We start from the raw sequence: 17,261 nt of genomic DNA, 5'->3' as shown, positions 1-17,261 counted from the left end.
GGAGAGGAGAGGAGAGGAGAGGAGAGGAGAGGAGAGGAGAGGAGAGGTGTGTCAGTGCAGATGACTACACCAACATCAAACCTCTTTTTAGTGCACAGCTGTTAACCAGGGAACTACCATGGGAGAATTGTAAGTGGATAACAGCATGGAAGAAGACATGGCAGTTCTTTACACAAGTTCATTCTGGAGTCCTGTGTGATGATGTGCTGGAGGCTGAGGCAGTATTCTGGGAAAATGCTGTTACATGCATCCCTTATTCCTATACCCTTGCCTAGCATCTGATTTCAGCCTCTATCTGCGATAGAATGCTGGGCTACAAAGAACGATAACCTGAGTGTTTTATTTAATGTTCTTATGAAGAGGCACGTACTATTGTCACCGAGATTGGAATACTAAAAAAATATAGAGTATTCTGTGAATTAACTCAGAAGAGGGCAGAACAGGTTGCTGTCAGTCTGAGAGCCAGGTGATATTCCTTATATCAGACATGGTCTGCACATCTCTCAGCCGTCTCAAAGCTTTTCTGAGATCAGTCCTGGCATAGTGAGCAGCTGATGAAAGCTGAGTCCAGGAGATTCTAACATGCTGCTGATGGAAAGACTGCTTGTGATGAACTTGCCTTGGCCATAACAACCCATCAATCACAGACACCTGTCTTTGAGTGCGAAAAGAACATTCAGCCTTGGAATCTCCTTAAGTTCCGCTATGCCCTTGGGTACTCAAATAATGTGCTGACACGTGTCACCCCCTTTGATGCACATACCATCTCGCAGGCTGTGGGGTCATACACTTGTGCCATAAGGGTGTTTGTTGCTTGCTCGGTGCGGGGGAATGAAGCCTTGCAAATGTACCAGTGGGCTCAGATTGCAGCAGCTGCGCTGCTCAGCAAAGGGACATTAGGGCACGTGCTTGCTTTCTTGCAAGGATTCTTTCTGAGGTTACATTCTAACTGTCAGTCAAGTAGTCCCAGCTGTCCCAAATCTGTCCCTTTTCTTATGCTGCCCTTCAGGGCTGTTCCATTGATCGCAGGCAGGAAAACAAGACAGTGGAAACTACCACCTGATGCAATTGAAATGATTCTTAACTTCAGCAAAATCACTCTGGAGTCCAGAGTTCCTCTACTTCTCTTGTCAAAAGGAATGAACCAAGGCCCAGGAATGACACAACTATGTGTCAGTGGGAACTGACTGCTCTCTCTACACCTCCAGCCACTCAAGTGCTGTGGATGTGGCTGATCTCAGAGGATGCTGATGGGTAGGTAGATAGATGGACAGCACAGCGAAAGTTGCTGTCTAACATTGTCTTTCTCTCCCTGGTGAAGACTCCTGTGTGTAAATGGAGACTGGAGAGAAACTGAGGCTTCGGCCTTTCTATGTTGACAAAATGGTCTTATAAGTAGAGTTCAGAGGGATGGAGGCTGGGTAGCAGGGATAAGCAAGTGTAGGTATGCTCAGGCTGTGCATCCTGACTAAGCTGCACACACTTTCTGGCTTTTGACAGTCCTGCAGCCCCAAAATACACATTGGTACTTTTTGCTCTGTGGGCACAGTGTGGGCAAATGCTAGAAGGGGGAGCTGATGTCATACCTGCATTTTGCCGGGCTGTGGATCTTTTTTCTTCTCACCAGTAACTGCAATTGTTGCAAAGTACTGGATGACACGCTTTGTGTTCACAGTCTTCCCTGCACCAGATTCTCCGCTGTTGAAGTAAAAATATTAATTATTACAGGAAATATTTTCACTTTTCTGTCAACTTTGTCACTCATACCAAAATATACTCACGTGATAAGGATTGACTGGTTGTGATGATCTGAAATCAAAATCACAGAAAGAGCTGTTCAAATGAGATGTGGAGGGCTTCTGTTCCTCTGATACAACTAACTCACTTCAAGGGAAAGAACTATATTGTATCTGTATTTATCACTTTGTTACATGATAAGGTAAATTCTGCATTAGTGTGCATCTGGATTTCTTTTTGTTCAGAAAAGGTGAAGCAGCTCAACATTTAACTTCAAGCAATGATTGTTTATAAGGCTTCCCACTTTGAGTTTTTTATATATAGATATATATTTTTTATATATAGACCTTGGCTTATTTACTTGAAATCAAGTTGTTTGCTGTGTTTCTTCTTTACCATTGCCTTATGTTCCTTACAAGGAGAGGCGGCACAAAGCCATACAGCCAGCTACTGCTTTTCCTTCATTATCTGACAGCTCAGAGGTCATTAAGATGTCACAGGCAGTCTGATCTTGAGTTGTGCTGGAGGACTGTGGGACCACTGAGTAGACTCTAAGAGGCCTAAAATATCAAGTGTTCCTTGACCAAATGCATATCAGGTTTTTCCACTCTTTCCAAAAGACTCACCAGTCAGCATGAACTGATAGGCGTTGTCAGAAATGGAGAAGATGTGTGGAGGGGCCTCCTGGCGCTTCTTGCCTCGGTAGCCAGTCACCACCTCTGGGTTGTACACGGGCAGCCACTTGTAGGGGTTGACAGTGACGCAGAAGAGACCCGAGTAGGTCTGCGAGGAAGGGACACAGCACGTTGGCTTCCCCTGGGCCTGGCAGAGCAGTTCCTCCAGCTGCCCAAAGGAAGCTGCTGCTGCCACTTACGTAGATCATCCAGGCTGCGTAACGCTCTTTGAGGTTGTACAGCACAGCGGGTTCGTGGAGGTGGGTCATCATGGCCATGTCCTCAATTTTATCAAATTTGGGAGGGTTCATGGGAAAGACTTCATCATCCTTTACAGTCACAGTCTGACAAAAATAGAAGGGAACAAGAGGAGGAGAAATCTGAAACAGGGAACTGCCTCAACTGAATGATCACGTATGAGTTACAGTTGGTATCACTTACCGTGTCGTCACATGTTTTAACTGTGACTTTGCCACCTTCTCTGCTCTGTATGGTAGCTTTCACATACATTTGCTTATCATCCACTACAAAACAGGCTGTCTTAGCATCAAATGGGCGATTCTGGGCTTCAATTCTCTCCTTCTCCGACTTCCGTAAATAGGGAGCAGCTTCTCCAAAGATTGCCATCTCTGCATCCGAGCTCATGGCTGCAGTTGCTCTGGAAGAATACAGAAAAGCATCAGTGTCTGTGCATTTGTAATTTATATTTATCCAGTCATGCTGAGTGACTAATAGACAGAGGAGGGCTAATCAGGCACTTAACTTCTGCCTCAGTTTTAAGTATCTGCTGAAGAAGTGCTAATAAAGAAAGTTCCTTTTGTAGACAGAGGTGTATTATCTTTGGAGACATCCCCCTTAGATGGGATGCCTGTGTGCCCAAGAGAAGGCAGAGAGAATATCAAGCTAGAAGTCTTCAAAAGCTGGCCTGTTCTATCTTCATCTGCTACTCAGAAAGCTGCACAGCCACATCCTTCTCAAAGCCACATACACAGGGCCACTGAGATTGTTTCATTAGACGTCTAAAAATTTAGATGCAAGTAAGATCTGTAAGTTGCGCAGATTGGCTCTCACACGAGATTTCCAAGTGGAGATATTCCTAACACCCTTCTGTTTTCTATGTTGTAATACCACTCAGGGGAAATTCAACTGGTTTCTGTCTATACCAAGCAGGAACAAATTGTGAAGATCAGTCATTCCCAATTCTAGAAAGACAAACCTGTTTATCATATATACAAAATATAAAACATTTTTTCAGATCTGTTGCAAAATTAGCCAATAAAGGAATATCATATATTGCAATAATAATTAGTTATAATTAGCAATAATCATAACATAGTATTAGGTAATTAACACAATATCTAGGTAAATATGTGATATGACATTTCAAAGAATTTCAATTACAAAGTACCTTTTAGCTTTAACATATTATATAGACTGATATTAGTTATGAATCACTAAAAGATAATTAATGTGTACCAATATGTGTCAGACATTATCATGGATTTGTCTAGTAGAAATATTTCAAAAATATTTTTAGTCAAAAAATTTAGTCAAAAAATTTATAGTCAGTTTTATTTTACCTTTTTTTAAATACCTGGTAAAAAACTAGAAATAGCAAAAACAGAAATAATGTGGGCAGGAACTAGCTTAAACAGAAGCATAAGCAGTCTAATATACAGGCTAGAAAAAAAGTAATACAAAAATTCCAAACTCCTGCTACTTCATGCGCGCTGTCTGATGCACTGTGAGACTAAAGAAGAAAAAGGATAGAACTGAACAACTCTGACGTGTTGGCATCGCATTACAGTACTGAAACTGTCAACATGGAGTGGTTTTATGTGCAAGAAAATGATGAAAGGAATATGAAGGCATTTGTAATGCTACTTCTGGACATGTTGTAGAAGTGCTGATCTCTCTCAGCAAAAGCTATCTGCTATGGATCTACACCCTGCAATGACTTTGAGGGACTGCCTTTCACAAGAGCTTTTAGCATCTAGGAATTTCAAAGCACAAAATCCAGAAACTTTAGCTTACTTTGGAAGTATTATTCTATTTATACAGAGCCCAGAGTCTTTGCCTATTTGAGCCTGCCTCTGAGGGGCTCAAGGAAAGCAACATGAAAGAGAGAGAGAAGTCATTTCACAATGTCCATGCAAAGGTGAAGCAAAGCATCAGAAAATGCCAATACATTATCAGAAAATTCCTCAAGGGGCACAGTCTGTTAAACTACTGAATGTCTTTGACAGGAGACAGTGTAAAATTTAATCTTTCTCCTGAACAGAGAAAGTGGCATTCTCTGGGAGAATAATGCATACTCCGTCCCTTTCAGCTCCAATTTCAGTGAACACTTTTTGGTTTTAGGATAGAACGCACTTGTGTGGAGGGTTCCTTCTGTGCTCTGCTGAACTCTCCCTGTCACCAAGTTACTAATCTTCCCCAGAAAACCTATAAGGAAATGGGCATACTAAGTTCCCTGTAAAGGTTACTCTTTGGACATAAATGGATCTGTCTATCAGGCAGGAGACAAGATAATTCTGAACTTTGTTCTGGTTTGGTGCTTGCATGATAAGTCAAAATCGGTAAATAATGTTCTAGATCTTCCCTCAGAGGCAACTGACACTTGAATTGTACTTTGAGCCTCCTCTTTGAACACAGCCCCAGTTTCAGGCTTCCAGCTGTTGTGTAGAGGGAAGGGGATGAATTTTAATCATCTATAAATCCCAGAATGCAAAAAGATATTACTGTCTCTGTCTCCCATGCCCTCTTGGCTAAGCTTGCCCATCTGTAACTTTTCTTTCCCGATAAATGGAGTATTCCTACCTAGAACTGTGAATATATTGATTAAAATAGCATGTAATCTTTTCAGTGACCCTGGTTCTATGTCACTATCTTTTGGACCTGCCCTTGCCGTTGTCTGGGTGAGCTTCACTCATTGCTCAGGATCAATTAGCAAAGGTATGTGTTATTTGTTAAACCCTTACCTTCAGGGAGCCCACAAGGAAATATGCCTCAGTACCTGTGTGGAATGGTTAAAGAAAGGACAGAGAGAGTTACATCAAAACCAGTCCGTGGTCTTAAGCAAACATTTCTACACCCTCTATAGTCTCTCCAGACAGCTGAACTGCACACAGAACCCTACAGCTCCTGAACTGGAGCAAAATCCCACAAAAAATCTTATTTTCCTCCCCACATTACTGTGAGCAGCTAAAAACAAATCTAATGTCCAGGAAAAGAATGACTACTTTACAAATATAATCCCAGTCAATTTCATCTGCCTTCAGAGTTAGTTTTCCTGTGCCTTTCATAGGACTTTCAAAGTTTGTCTAGAAGGCCCTTCCAAGGAATGGCATGCTATGGCTCTTCTGCTTCTGCTTGTGCCGCCACACTGGAGTGGTTTGGGTTTTATAACCTTGACATGGCATGTAAAGCATGACCTGGAATGTTAGAGGTGAAGAATGAGAAGAAAATCCCCCTACATATTCCATGTCTTTGTGGAGCTCTGGAGATATGGTCAGAGTATGAAGCAAGCGGATGGGACTTACCCTGAGATGCTGAGGTAACAAATGATAAAGTTGCCTTCAGCTGTGGCTCTTTATATGTAACCTCCTGCCCACGCAGCATTACAGTGCTCTATTTTTGGTCAATAATAATTTACTCTTTAGTTGTAAACGTGTTGAAGCTCTGATCTCTCTGCTAATTACTCAGACACAGGATTGGTTTTAGGTTGTATTGAGTCAGCTGCATGACCTGTTCTTTTCACATTGCTCTGTGCCAGGATGGAGGATGGAGGCACCAAAGACAGCTTTGATAATGCCAAGTAAGGCAACACTTGGGTCCGCACTGCCAGAGGTTGCTTTAGCCAGCAGAATGGGGTTTTTCTAATTGTACACCATTATTTTTTTACAGATATAATTTTAACGGTTCCCATCCTATCCTCTCTGTCTATCTACACTGATAGAGAAGGAAGAAGATTTAGTGAGGGAAAATTTTTCTCTCATTCCATTTTTATACCACTGTGTGAGGCACTGACAAGCCTTGAATTTGGAACAAAGTGAGACAACTGCCAGCTTACGGACCACAAGACAGACTTGCAGTTCTGGCCTGTAGGTTTGCAATATCTGGGGACTGCAGACATGCTCAAGGTCTCAGCCTTCAGGAAGGAGCCTGACTTCTGTGCCACTCCACCATCCTACAGAGTATATCATGGAGCAGGCTGAATGTCAAATCACAGTAACTTGCTCTGTAAGGGGATGTAGAAGGAGAGTGTCTGGTGAAGGGCTGGTTTTTGACACCACAAAGGACAGTAAGAAAGGGAGGAAGCCATAACTGAGAACATACTGGAATACAAACCTGCCTCACAAATGGTAAGGAAGGAGGTGATGTGGAGCAAACCTGGTCTGTCACACTGCTTGATGAAGGCATATAGGAGTGTAAAAATGTTTCTTTCAGCAAGCTTATCAGATCAGGGACCTTGTCTGTAGGGAAACTAAGGTAAAAGGGGAAATGCTGAACAAAGTATAAAGACAGAACAGGTCTGGCAAAACAAATATGGAGACAACAAGAAGAAACAAACTTCACCAGTAACACTAACTGATAGGCTATCAGGAAACTACAGATGGCACTTTCCAGAAAGGTCAACTGGGCTTCACCACTGATAAAACTGTGAACGAGGGGAGATCCCAGACAGGAGTGGTGTGGGTACAGGAACTGACAGAACTGTATAAACCCATGAGGGGATGTGCAGGACAAGGGGGAGCAGAAAGGAAGGAAGAGAGGAGTAAACAGGAAGGGTGTAAACAGGAGCCAGTCAGTGTACTTGTCTGAGCACTATACCTGATCAATATGGTCTGCCCTGTCTTCTTACATATCAATAAATCTTTTCTTAACTATCTCTTCATATGATCTCACTCTCTGTCCTGCATGTGCATACATCAACTAAGTGCCGGCTACTGGTGAGGCCTCTATGTATGTGTGAGTAAAAACGGGTGCTATCTGCTGGAGCCAGGCTGGGGACCTCCATGGGATGTGGTGTCAACTGCTGGAGCCAGAGAGGTCTCAGCATCAGCTACTGGATCAAGTGGGGGTCTTTAACCTCTGGGCAGTTGTGTGGGTGTGTTACTAAAACCAGTTTACTGGGAAACACTGAGGTGAATGAGGGGTTTAATGCCGTGGCTGGAGTGGGACCAGAACTAACAGCCCCAAGTGCCTGGTGCTGGCTGCTGGGAATGGGTGGTGAGCATCTGTTCTTCCTGAGTCCTGGTGTGTATGTGTGCACTCACCAGCAAACCTTAAGCTGGACCATCTGGTCAGTAGGGGAGCCTTGGGCCCGAGCTGGTGGGGAGCCTGTGCTGGTGTGTCCAGGGGAATCTGTGAATAGGAGGTGCCTGTCGGATGACTGTGGGTGCTTGTGTGTGTAAGCATCAAGCTGGACCAGCAGGCAAATAGGTAACTGAAAGGTGGGTTAGAGGTCTGAGGTCTGAGCCAGGACAGAGGTGCTGTGCTGGACCTAAAGGAGCTGCAAATGTGCATGTGCTTGGGAACCTGGTGAGTAGGTCTGTGTGACTGTGCTGGTGACTCCTGTGTCTGCCAGTCCCTGAGGAGGAGGGGATGTATCTGTGCCTGTGTGATGTAGGTGCTGTTGGCAGCATCTGGCTGTTACAGTCTCTTTGGCCGCTTGTGTCAGTGTCCTGTGTGTGTGTCTAAGTCTGTGTGTGTCTCTGGGGCACTTGCTCAGCTTTGCTACTGTTTGAACCCACTGAAGAGACAGCTGTGTCCCTCAGCCTGAGCAGAATCACTGGGTCCATGGGCATCAGTGGCCAGGCAGGTTTACTGGGCTGGAGTGGCTGGAGGATGTGGCTATGTGTTCTAATGTCACAGCATCCCCCACCACAGAGGTGCAATGGTTTTGGGAGCATGTGTGGGAGACTTATGTTTTTGACAAGCATTTACTGGAGCCCAGCTGTGTAGCAACTTCCTGGGTTAGGAGTGTTCAGGTGGAGACTTCATTCACAGAAATGCGCTTGTTAGACATGGTGATGGCTTTTGAGTCAGGATGTGCTGCCTGACAAGTCATAAGTGTAGAGGAGGAAATTCCATTGTCAGGAATGGAGGAATCTCTCCAGACAAGCAGTACTTGGCTTAATATTTTGAGAGGAAGAGCTATTTTATCTGTATGATTTCTTCTAACCAGTGATAGTCAACTTGGACCCCATTTCTGTGTGTAAAGTCTGTGTGGGATTAATTTTTTCTCATGGGCATAATTTCATGTTTATTATTATTAATTTAGCCTGCAACTTTAATTAAAAGATAGTTAAATTGAGGAAAGCAAAGAATGAATCTCTCCTCCCTTTCTCTTGAAGATGCTTTGATATGAAGAAAAAGATTCCATAGTGTTCTGAGTTAGAACAAATATGAGAAAGCCAGAGATAACCATGGCTCTGTAGGATCACCACCAGGGAGGTCCATTTCTGATATTTAATCTGCAGATGCTTGCTATAAAATATACATAGAGGCCTTTGAATAAGGTTTAGGATGTAGAGCTGAACAGTAGGTTGCCAAGTCATCCTGTGTCCTAAGCACTCCTGGAGAATACTTTTTTTTTTTTTCTTGGACATTAGCAGGCATGTTGAGAATGTTTAGCTGTTCCCACCTGGGCCCATGCAGAGGATGAGAGCCCTATGGCTACAGGAATGAGCGCTTGGGATCTGCATTCCTCAAGCAACATTAAGAGTTGATTTCAGGTCACTCACGGCTTGGGAAAATACTCTTACCATTAGATTATTTTGTACAGGAGATGAGGTTGGAAAGTAGATTTGTCATCATTACCTCTTCTTTTCTTTATTTTAAAGGCAGAGGAAACATTTGTCAGAAAATTGTTTAAACATTAGAGGCCATGAAATCTAACCACCTCTTTCTGGAATGACCCAGAAAGAGAATGAAATGTCAGACGCATTGTTGTCATCGCTTTGTGTTGGCTGGATCTGGGGAATGTCCTTGCTGGATTTACACAGTTCTTGTTGGCAGTTTGCTTTGGAAATGATCATGGTGCCTATGATTTAGCTACACTGTATAGGAGGCAAAAGCATCTATATTGGATTCTGCTATAGAAAATGGATTCCTGGAACGTTGAGATGCATCCCATTTAGGCCTTTTCTCTTGCTTCTTGAGTCTTTTTTAGTGTGTTTTTCCATGCTTTTATTACTTTTTAAAACAGAGTTGTTTTCAGTCTCTCACAGTCTGACCTGTGTGAGCACAGACCCTGTCTGAAATGACAATGACACACTTGGATGTGGAGGAAATATTGTTATTGTATTTTTCTTACCAATTACTGGGTATCAAACGTTCAAATTAGCTGTGCCGGTTGCAGCACCAAAATTAAAGGCACTTTTTACTTTTTAACAGTCTCAAGACCTGGTTTTGGTACCCCACATCTGTATTACAGACTGTGTTCTTCATTATTTGCTACATGCACTTACATTTGCATTTTAATTATGTGCTCTTTAGCTTAAGCATAAGTATACTGGAACCATGATTGCTCTTTGTCAGAGACTATCTCGTCTTTTATATCTGATTATTTTGTAATTAAAGTGATTTTGCATTTTCTCCTGGGTAAAAAAACCAGTAAAACGGTATGTAATGAAGAACCAATTCTTTCCAAAGGCACTGGTGACCCTATACATTCAGAATCATTTTGACACCTATCAATTCAGCAAATTTGAATCTGTGTAGTGTGTGCTGATCTAGTCTTGTGATGTTCCAGCTTACCAAAATACATACAAATGAAAATTAGTAGTAGATATATGTGCTATTATTATTAATGCTTTTAACAAGAAAGTATATAAACTCAGATGGTGGTGGTAAATGACCCATGATTCAGACCCATATAAAAGAGTAGACAGCACAATGACTCTGTAAACACTGGTCTTCGTACTTTTCTTCAGGTGTTTATTTTGCCAAACTCTTTTATGAAGCTTTCTGAAGGCATTGTATGCCTTTGCTAACCTGTTGTCTATCTCCCCATCAATCTTACCATCCGAGGAGATGAGGCTGCCTAGGTAATTAAACTGCTGGACTGATTTGAGCTCTGATTCACCAATGGTGATATGGGGATGATGGAAGACTTCCTGAGGTGCAGGCTGATAGAAAACTTCAGTCTCCTTCAAGCTGACTTCCAGCCCAAAAAGCTCAGTAGCCTCAGCAAAGCAGGATGTTAAACGCTGCAGAGCTGCTTCTGTGTGAGCAACAAGGGCGTCATTGTCAGCGTAAAGCAGCTCATGGACAAGATGGTTTAAGGTCTTAGTATGGGCCTACAATCCTAAACATCCACTGGTCAGATTATGCGAATAATACATCTGTTCTAGAACAGGCAGCAATTATGAGCATTGAGGCCATGTTGCTGAGAACACAGCTGCGTTGGGCAGGGCACGTCTCCAGGATGAAGGACCAACCACCGCCTCCCTAAGATCGTGCTCTTTGGTGAACTTGCCACTGGCTGCCACAAGAGAGGAGCCCCGAAGAGGCTCCCTGAAGCAACATCTCAGCCTTGGCCACTTTGATCTTCATCGCTGGTCTACTCTGGCCTCCAGTCGGGAGGTCTGGAGACGCACTGCCTGTAACGCTGTTGCTTCCTTTGAGAACGCACGCGGGATCACCATCGAGAAGACAACGCAGAAAGAATCGTGTCTTGTCGATACCATCCAAGGAGTCTTTCTGCTCTGCCTTTTGCAACCAGACTTGTCTGTCTCTTTAGCCACCAGCGCACTTGAAGCAAATGTGGGTAGAGCCCTTCCCAAATCTTTATTCACAAAGCCTGGCCATGATGATATAAACTCATAAATATCAACACAGTTTAAAGCTACCTTAAAGACAGTGCAAATTACTGGATTTAGTTTGTCATATCAAGTATTCCAGTGTTTGTCTCAAATCAATATCAATATGATTAGTCTATTATTTACAACACTGTTATAAGTGTTGCAAATATGTATATTATTTGTAGAATTTTAAATTGCTAGCTGCCCTCTGGGGTTTTCCCAATATTTCAAGATTTACTGAAAGTTGTTATCAGTTAAGCTTCTGCAATTTAGTGTTTGCTTGCCAGGCTGTGAAACAAGTTATTTCAGAAGAGGCATGCCGAAGGAAATGACTTGAATGGAATAAGCTCCACCTGAGGACTGACTAAGTACACTTAGTCACTTTCCAGTTTGAAAAAGATTCAGTGGAGAAAGTAATATATCTGAAATATCTGAAAAATCCTGAGTGCCATAGTCATATTCAGTGTCTTTTATGTAAGAACTGTGCAATGGCAAATGAAAGCAGGATGACAGTTCAAAGCAGGTGAAAGTTGTACCAGAAGGCATAATGGATGGCACCTACACAGGGCATCTGACTGCAAGGGTCAATGAGAATGGCTTCCCCAAAAGAATGGGGGAATGAAGGAGAAGCAATAAGGATAATCCTCCAGCATGTCTCAGAAGTCACAAGTGTTTGGGAGAGGACCTGGGGTCATGAGAAGCAAGGGACTGGAGGGGGTGCAGATGATGAGTTTCAGGGATACTATCAAGCCACAGATTGTGCATTTCTCCCCCAGCCAAAAGGAACTACCCTTACAGGTGATGGCAGTCCCAGAGTTGTGATTGCTGCCAGCACACACAAAGAATTTTTAAATAGAACCTCTTCTGTTGTTTTGACAAAAATTCATTCTCTTTTCTTCAAAAGTGATGTCTGGCACTGTTTCTCACAGGACTGCTTTACTGTCTGTAAAGCAGTCGTATACCTCTGCACACTATTTATTATGCTTCAAGAATACAGAAAATAAAACATAAGTGCTTCCACCAAACTAGAATCGTAGGGACAGGTCCATGACATCTTCAGGGCACATTGTATCTTCTGTCTTTGTCTTAGGTACACTCTTGTCTGAAAACTGGAGCAGGAAAACCAGAAGAATCCTGCAAGGAAAGAGAATAAACCAATAGGAACACATTTGTCCAAAATGGCCACAGGACATTGAGCTGGGGTCTGGAGGCACTGTGGGCTGCTGTGGCAGGCAAAGAGTACTGCCAAGTTCAGCAACAGAATAGCCTGGGCTGTACACTCCACTGTGGCTCCAGAAATCAGCAGCCTCCTTGTTCTTGGGACTCTCCTTGTGAGGAACTGTGTAACTGGTTGGCAGAGCATAAGTAGGGTTTTCCAGCACTTCTCAGTATCTCTTCTGACCCAGGGTTAGTCATTCATGTCCTGATGAAATTCAAACTGGTGATGCTGAGAGAATGTGGGAAGTCATGTTTTGGGGTACTCTCCTTACATGGTATATTACAGAGCAATGAACAAACTCGGAAGCAATCTCAGGAGGAAAATTATTTTCTAGATAAGACAGATCCACATTTGTTCCTTCTTTTTGTTTTCCAGAGCATATAGTTGTCTTTTAAGATTGCTCCCAAGTTCCTGTCAGTGTTGCTCCCAAAGAAGTTTCCCCTCTTGGTAATCATCCAATGGCCCATTATCTTGTAAGAACAACTCCAAAGACAGGGAAAGGCTGTATGTGTGCCCTTGAGCTTGCTAACTTTTGGGGGCATCCCAGTAAGGCACTGAGGAGCTAAATGACTCAGTGATCTCAATGTCTACCTTGCTTCCCATTGTATGAGTGGAGGAATAATGTCTCCTTTGGGCAAACAAAATATAAAAGACTTCTCTTGTGGTCAAGTAAAAATTTTCACTTCTAGTTAGATAAGCTGAACCTACAAAGTTTAAGATGAAAAAACAATCAACCAAACCTGCTGCATGTAAAGACTTGGAAAACATTAGTATCAGGAAGATTGTGGAAAGTGCATTTTAAGTCAATTCAGGTAAACACACAAGGTAAGTTCTAGAAGTAGTGGATATGCAGATATAGATAAGATATTGATGTGACTGGTCTATTGTCTATCTTGTTTAATGTATTGTTGATACTACTTACTTCATATATATGTATCACAGAATCACAGAATATGCTGAGTTGGAGGGACCCACAATGATCATCGAGTCCAACCCTCAGCCCTGCACAGGACCAACCCCAAGAGTCACCCCCTGTGCCCCAGAGGATCAGCCAAACCCTCCTGGAGCTCTGGCAGCCTGGGGGCTGTGCCCACTGCCCTGGGGAGCCCGGTCAGTGCCCAACCAGCCTCTGGGGGAAGAACCTTTTGCTGAGATCCAACCTGAGCCTGCCCTGACACAGCTCCAGGCCATTCCCTGGGTGCTGTCCCCGGTCCCCCCAGAGCAGAGCTCAGGGCCTGCCCCTCCTCTGCCCCTCCCCAGGAAGGTGGAACTGCAGTGAGATCTCCCCTCAGTCTCCTCCTGCTGAACACACCAAGTGCCCTCAGTGTCCTCACACGGCTTCAAATCAAGGCCCTTCCCCATCCTTGTTGCCTTCTTTGGACACTCTCTAATGGCTCAATCTCTTCCTGTAAATTCTGTAAATTCTGCTATTTGCAAAGGTTGGCCAATCACAAACATCTTCACAAGTTCTCATAATTCTGGCTTTGTCAAACAATATATGATACATAAATGTCAGTCTGTTTCAGGAGCTGAAAGGTTAGATAGCATGTCAAGCACAACCTCACAAATTTTTGCATTTGATTATCTTAGGAATTCTTTGCTCTTTGTGGATAGAAGAGTCTTTGTTTTCTCTATCCTATGTGTCTGGCAGGAATCTTCAGTTCCTTGCAGTTAGTGCAGGATGCACACCACACCTGTTCATAGCACTAAATAGCTTTGATCCCATGGTTGTTACCCAGGATCTTTTCCATGGGATGCTCATGAAGAGATGATTTTTCTGGTACAAGTGGCCAGGGAAGCCAGCCTGCCATACCAAGTCCCTGAACCACTAACTGAGAAGCTTCTGTGTCTGCAACTGTTTGACACTTTGGGGACAGATAGACATCTAGGTCTAAACTAGTGAACCTATTTCCATGTTTCATACCCACAACCCTTTCCCTGGGCCTTTAGGCAGATACATATTTGTTCCCAATAGCATCACCTTTCAGACCTTCTGTCAATCCATCTTAACATTGTGTTGCTTTTATTGCAGTACACCAGGAAGAATGAAAGGGGAAGAGGGGAAACTATCTTCTTGTTGTCCCCCATCAATTTACAAAGCTTCTGAAAATGTAATTTTTGTTGTGGCTTTAGCCTTCATGTAGGAGTCTTCTCTTACATTCTCTGTGATGCAAAATTGCCTGGCCTTCAAAATCATTAATCTGTATTAGTAATTCTGTAAGTTTGGACCATATCCTTCACTGTTCATATTGGTCTCTGAAAGCCACAAAGATATTCTCTCATACACATTATTAATGTTCAGTATGGGGTAAAGCCTGTTCCATGTGCTTTAAATTATGCGTTTGCAAAGTTGTAGGGGACTGGTTCATTCACAAGATGCAAAACTGTGACATGACCCACTGTGATTTATTGCCATGGTAAGCCCACAGATTAATTGGGTAATGTTCTGTTTTATTGAAAGCTTTTTGGTCTTCAGTCTCCTATTCTATGGACAAAAGAGAAAGAATTCCTCCATTGCTCTTCTCAGGTTAGAGTGTGATTTTTAAGCTCAAATGATCAGTGTTGCCAGAAAACCTGCATATACATGGAGAGATGCGTCTTCAAACACATTTTTGATCTCAGCAAGGGTTCCTGAATTTAATAGAAACAAACGTTTTGAGCTTTGAAAATATGTGTTAAAAACCATATTTTGAGCGTGACTTTAAATGATACTCTTTTCTAATGAAAGTACAAAGATAGTTTATATAAAGGGAACAGAAAGATAATCTAAACTTGTGTCACAGGTTTGAAAAGAGTTGTTGGAATTTTTCCCTAGAGTTCCCTCCCCCTCATCTGTTTCTTCCGAAATGGGGGCGTCGGGTGGGGTGGAACAGGGTGAAGCCGCATCTGCGCGGGAGCGGGGAACGGGGAGGTTCCCTGGAAGGGCGGCTGCCGGGGGCACGGCAAGGGAGTCTTTTACTGGGAGGTTTTTGGCTTTGTCCGCCGACCGGGCACAGCGAGGAGCCCGTTTTCGGCCGCCTCCTTTTCCTGAGAGGAAGTTTTTTTGTCCCACGGGACACCTCGGGGAGGATGACTAAGAGACAGAGAGCGACCCATGATGTATTCTGCCTTCGGGACTGCCTGTGGGACAAAGGACTCCATCGCTGGCTGCGAAGCCATCGGCAGCTGCGGGCACACGTAGCTGTGAGCAGCTCTTGAGCTCCCGGGACATTTTGCCTTCAGTTCCGCCCCCCTCCCCGGGTTGCCGCGGGTTTCTCCCCCCCACCCGGGGAACTGGGACTTTGTTTTGTTTCTTCTGAAAGTTTTTGATTGCACTATTTGTTGTTTATTCAGATTTTATTAATAAAAAGCTGTTCTTTTCCTTTTCCACACTTCTACCTGAAGTTTCTTAATTTCTAAGTTGTAATCTTGTTAAACTAAGACAACTTGTCAAAAGTGTCTGGTATTGCATGCTGATTTTCTGCATCACTGAACATGAGTTTGACACTGCACCAAGGCCAAATAGAATTAATGATAATCTTCGAGGCATTCCTTTCTAAAAATATATTTGCAAGGTTTTTTCACAGTTGTCACAATTTTTCAGGTACTTGAATGATGAGGGTTGTACATTCTGCCTGTTGCCAAATAGACAACATGAATAGTTAAAAGTGACCAAGACCAGATGGCATTTACGCAAGATTTCAAAAAATGCATGGGAATGTAACATCTGAACTATTGACTGCGGTGTGTGAACTTTTACTGAAGCTACCTTGCTTTTGGAGATCTGGAATTTGTCTAGTAGAATGCTAATTTTTAAAGTGTTTTAGAGAATTACGGCCGAGTAAACCTGGGGCCAGTACTGGAAAAAGAGTAGAAGCTAATAATGAGTAGAATTTGAAACACAGTGATAAATATAACATACTGAGAAAAATAGCATTTGGGGAGTTGTATTCTACAAACCTTGTAGAGAATCCAAATATGTGGGTAGGTGGGAAAACCAGCTGGTACTGCCTTAATGAATATAAGCCATATGAGAAGGTATATCACCTTTCTTAAAGAAGCTAAGTTTGTGTCTGTGTTGTTATATAAAACAGTTTTGAGCAGTGATCCTGGACAAGGACAGGCTGATAATCCTGCTGCAGACAGTGTCCCTGGGGATCGTCTCTGAGTGTCCAAAGTGGCTTGATCTGAAGCAAATCCCATGAGCAGCTACGGGGGAAGCTTGGTCCAGCAGCTCTATTTATACATATATTGCTTTAGGGCCCAGCACAGCCCTCCTGTACTGCCCTCAATGGGCTTGGTGTCCTCACTCTCCTTAATTAACCTCACAGGCCTCCCAGGTACTGTCCCCTATACCCTTGCTGTCCTTCTCTGTAGGACCTGCAAGCAAGTTATGAAAACAGATATCGTTGTGTACTGAGTAAGGATTACCAGGGTGTCAGAAGGACCTTGACTGGTGTTAAAGACTCCTCTGTTTTTTGTAAAATATATTCTACATCTGGGACATCAATATTGTGCTTTGCTTGAACTGTTTCAAAGTAGGCAGTAAAGGCAATGTAGAGAAGTGACCTTCTGACACAGCAGGATTGCTTCTCCCTGTTGCTCTCTCACCACCCACACATGCCTCACCTCTCCCTTCAATGTGACAGCAGCCAGTGCACAGCTGCTCAGGTCATGGGGCTGAGACCAAGGCCCTGCCGTTCTCATGGCCACTTGGCACTACCTGGACAGCCATCCAGTCCAAAGCTGCTCTCCAAGGCATCTCTGTGGAGCCAGGCTGAACCCAGCTCCCTCTGGGACTGCTACTCTCCTTGCTATGAAAATAGCTGGGAGGATGGGTAT

The 17,261-nt window shown here is 43.3% G+C and overlaps 1 protein-coding gene across 1 annotated transcript in view; it reads right to left on the bottom strand.

Moving 5' to 3' along the window:
- LOC108507726 (myosin-1B) overlaps positions 1 to 3,069 on the bottom strand; it is a 33,744-nt gene extending 30,675 nt beyond the window's left edge. Inside the window, exons 1-5 of the mRNA XM_017835944.1 lie at positions 2,853 to 3,069; positions 2,612 to 2,755; positions 2,364 to 2,520; positions 1,782 to 1,809; positions 1,587 to 1,698 (exon numbers count right to left, since the gene is read on the bottom strand). Coding sequence (XP_017691433.1) covers positions 1,587 to 1,698; positions 1,782 to 1,809; positions 2,364 to 2,520; positions 2,612 to 2,755; positions 2,853 to 3,056 — 645 coding nt within the window. The 5' untranslated portion in view covers positions 3,057 to 3,069. The remainder of the gene's footprint in view (positions 1 to 1,586; positions 1,699 to 1,781; positions 1,810 to 2,363; positions 2,521 to 2,611; positions 2,756 to 2,852) is intronic.
- Positions 3,070 to 17,261: the final 14,192 nt, after the last annotated feature.

This window comes from Lepidothrix coronata, unplaced genomic scaffold, assembly GCF_001604755.1.
Source record: "Lepidothrix coronata isolate B3197 unplaced genomic scaffold, Lepidothrix_coronata-1.0 Scaffold267, whole genome shotgun sequence".
Classification (NCBI taxonomy): domain Eukaryota; kingdom Metazoa; phylum Chordata; class Aves; order Passeriformes; family Pipridae; genus Lepidothrix; species Lepidothrix coronata.
The sequence above is the reverse complement of the archived record's forward strand: the minus strand, read 5'-3'. Positions and strand labels throughout refer to the sequence as shown.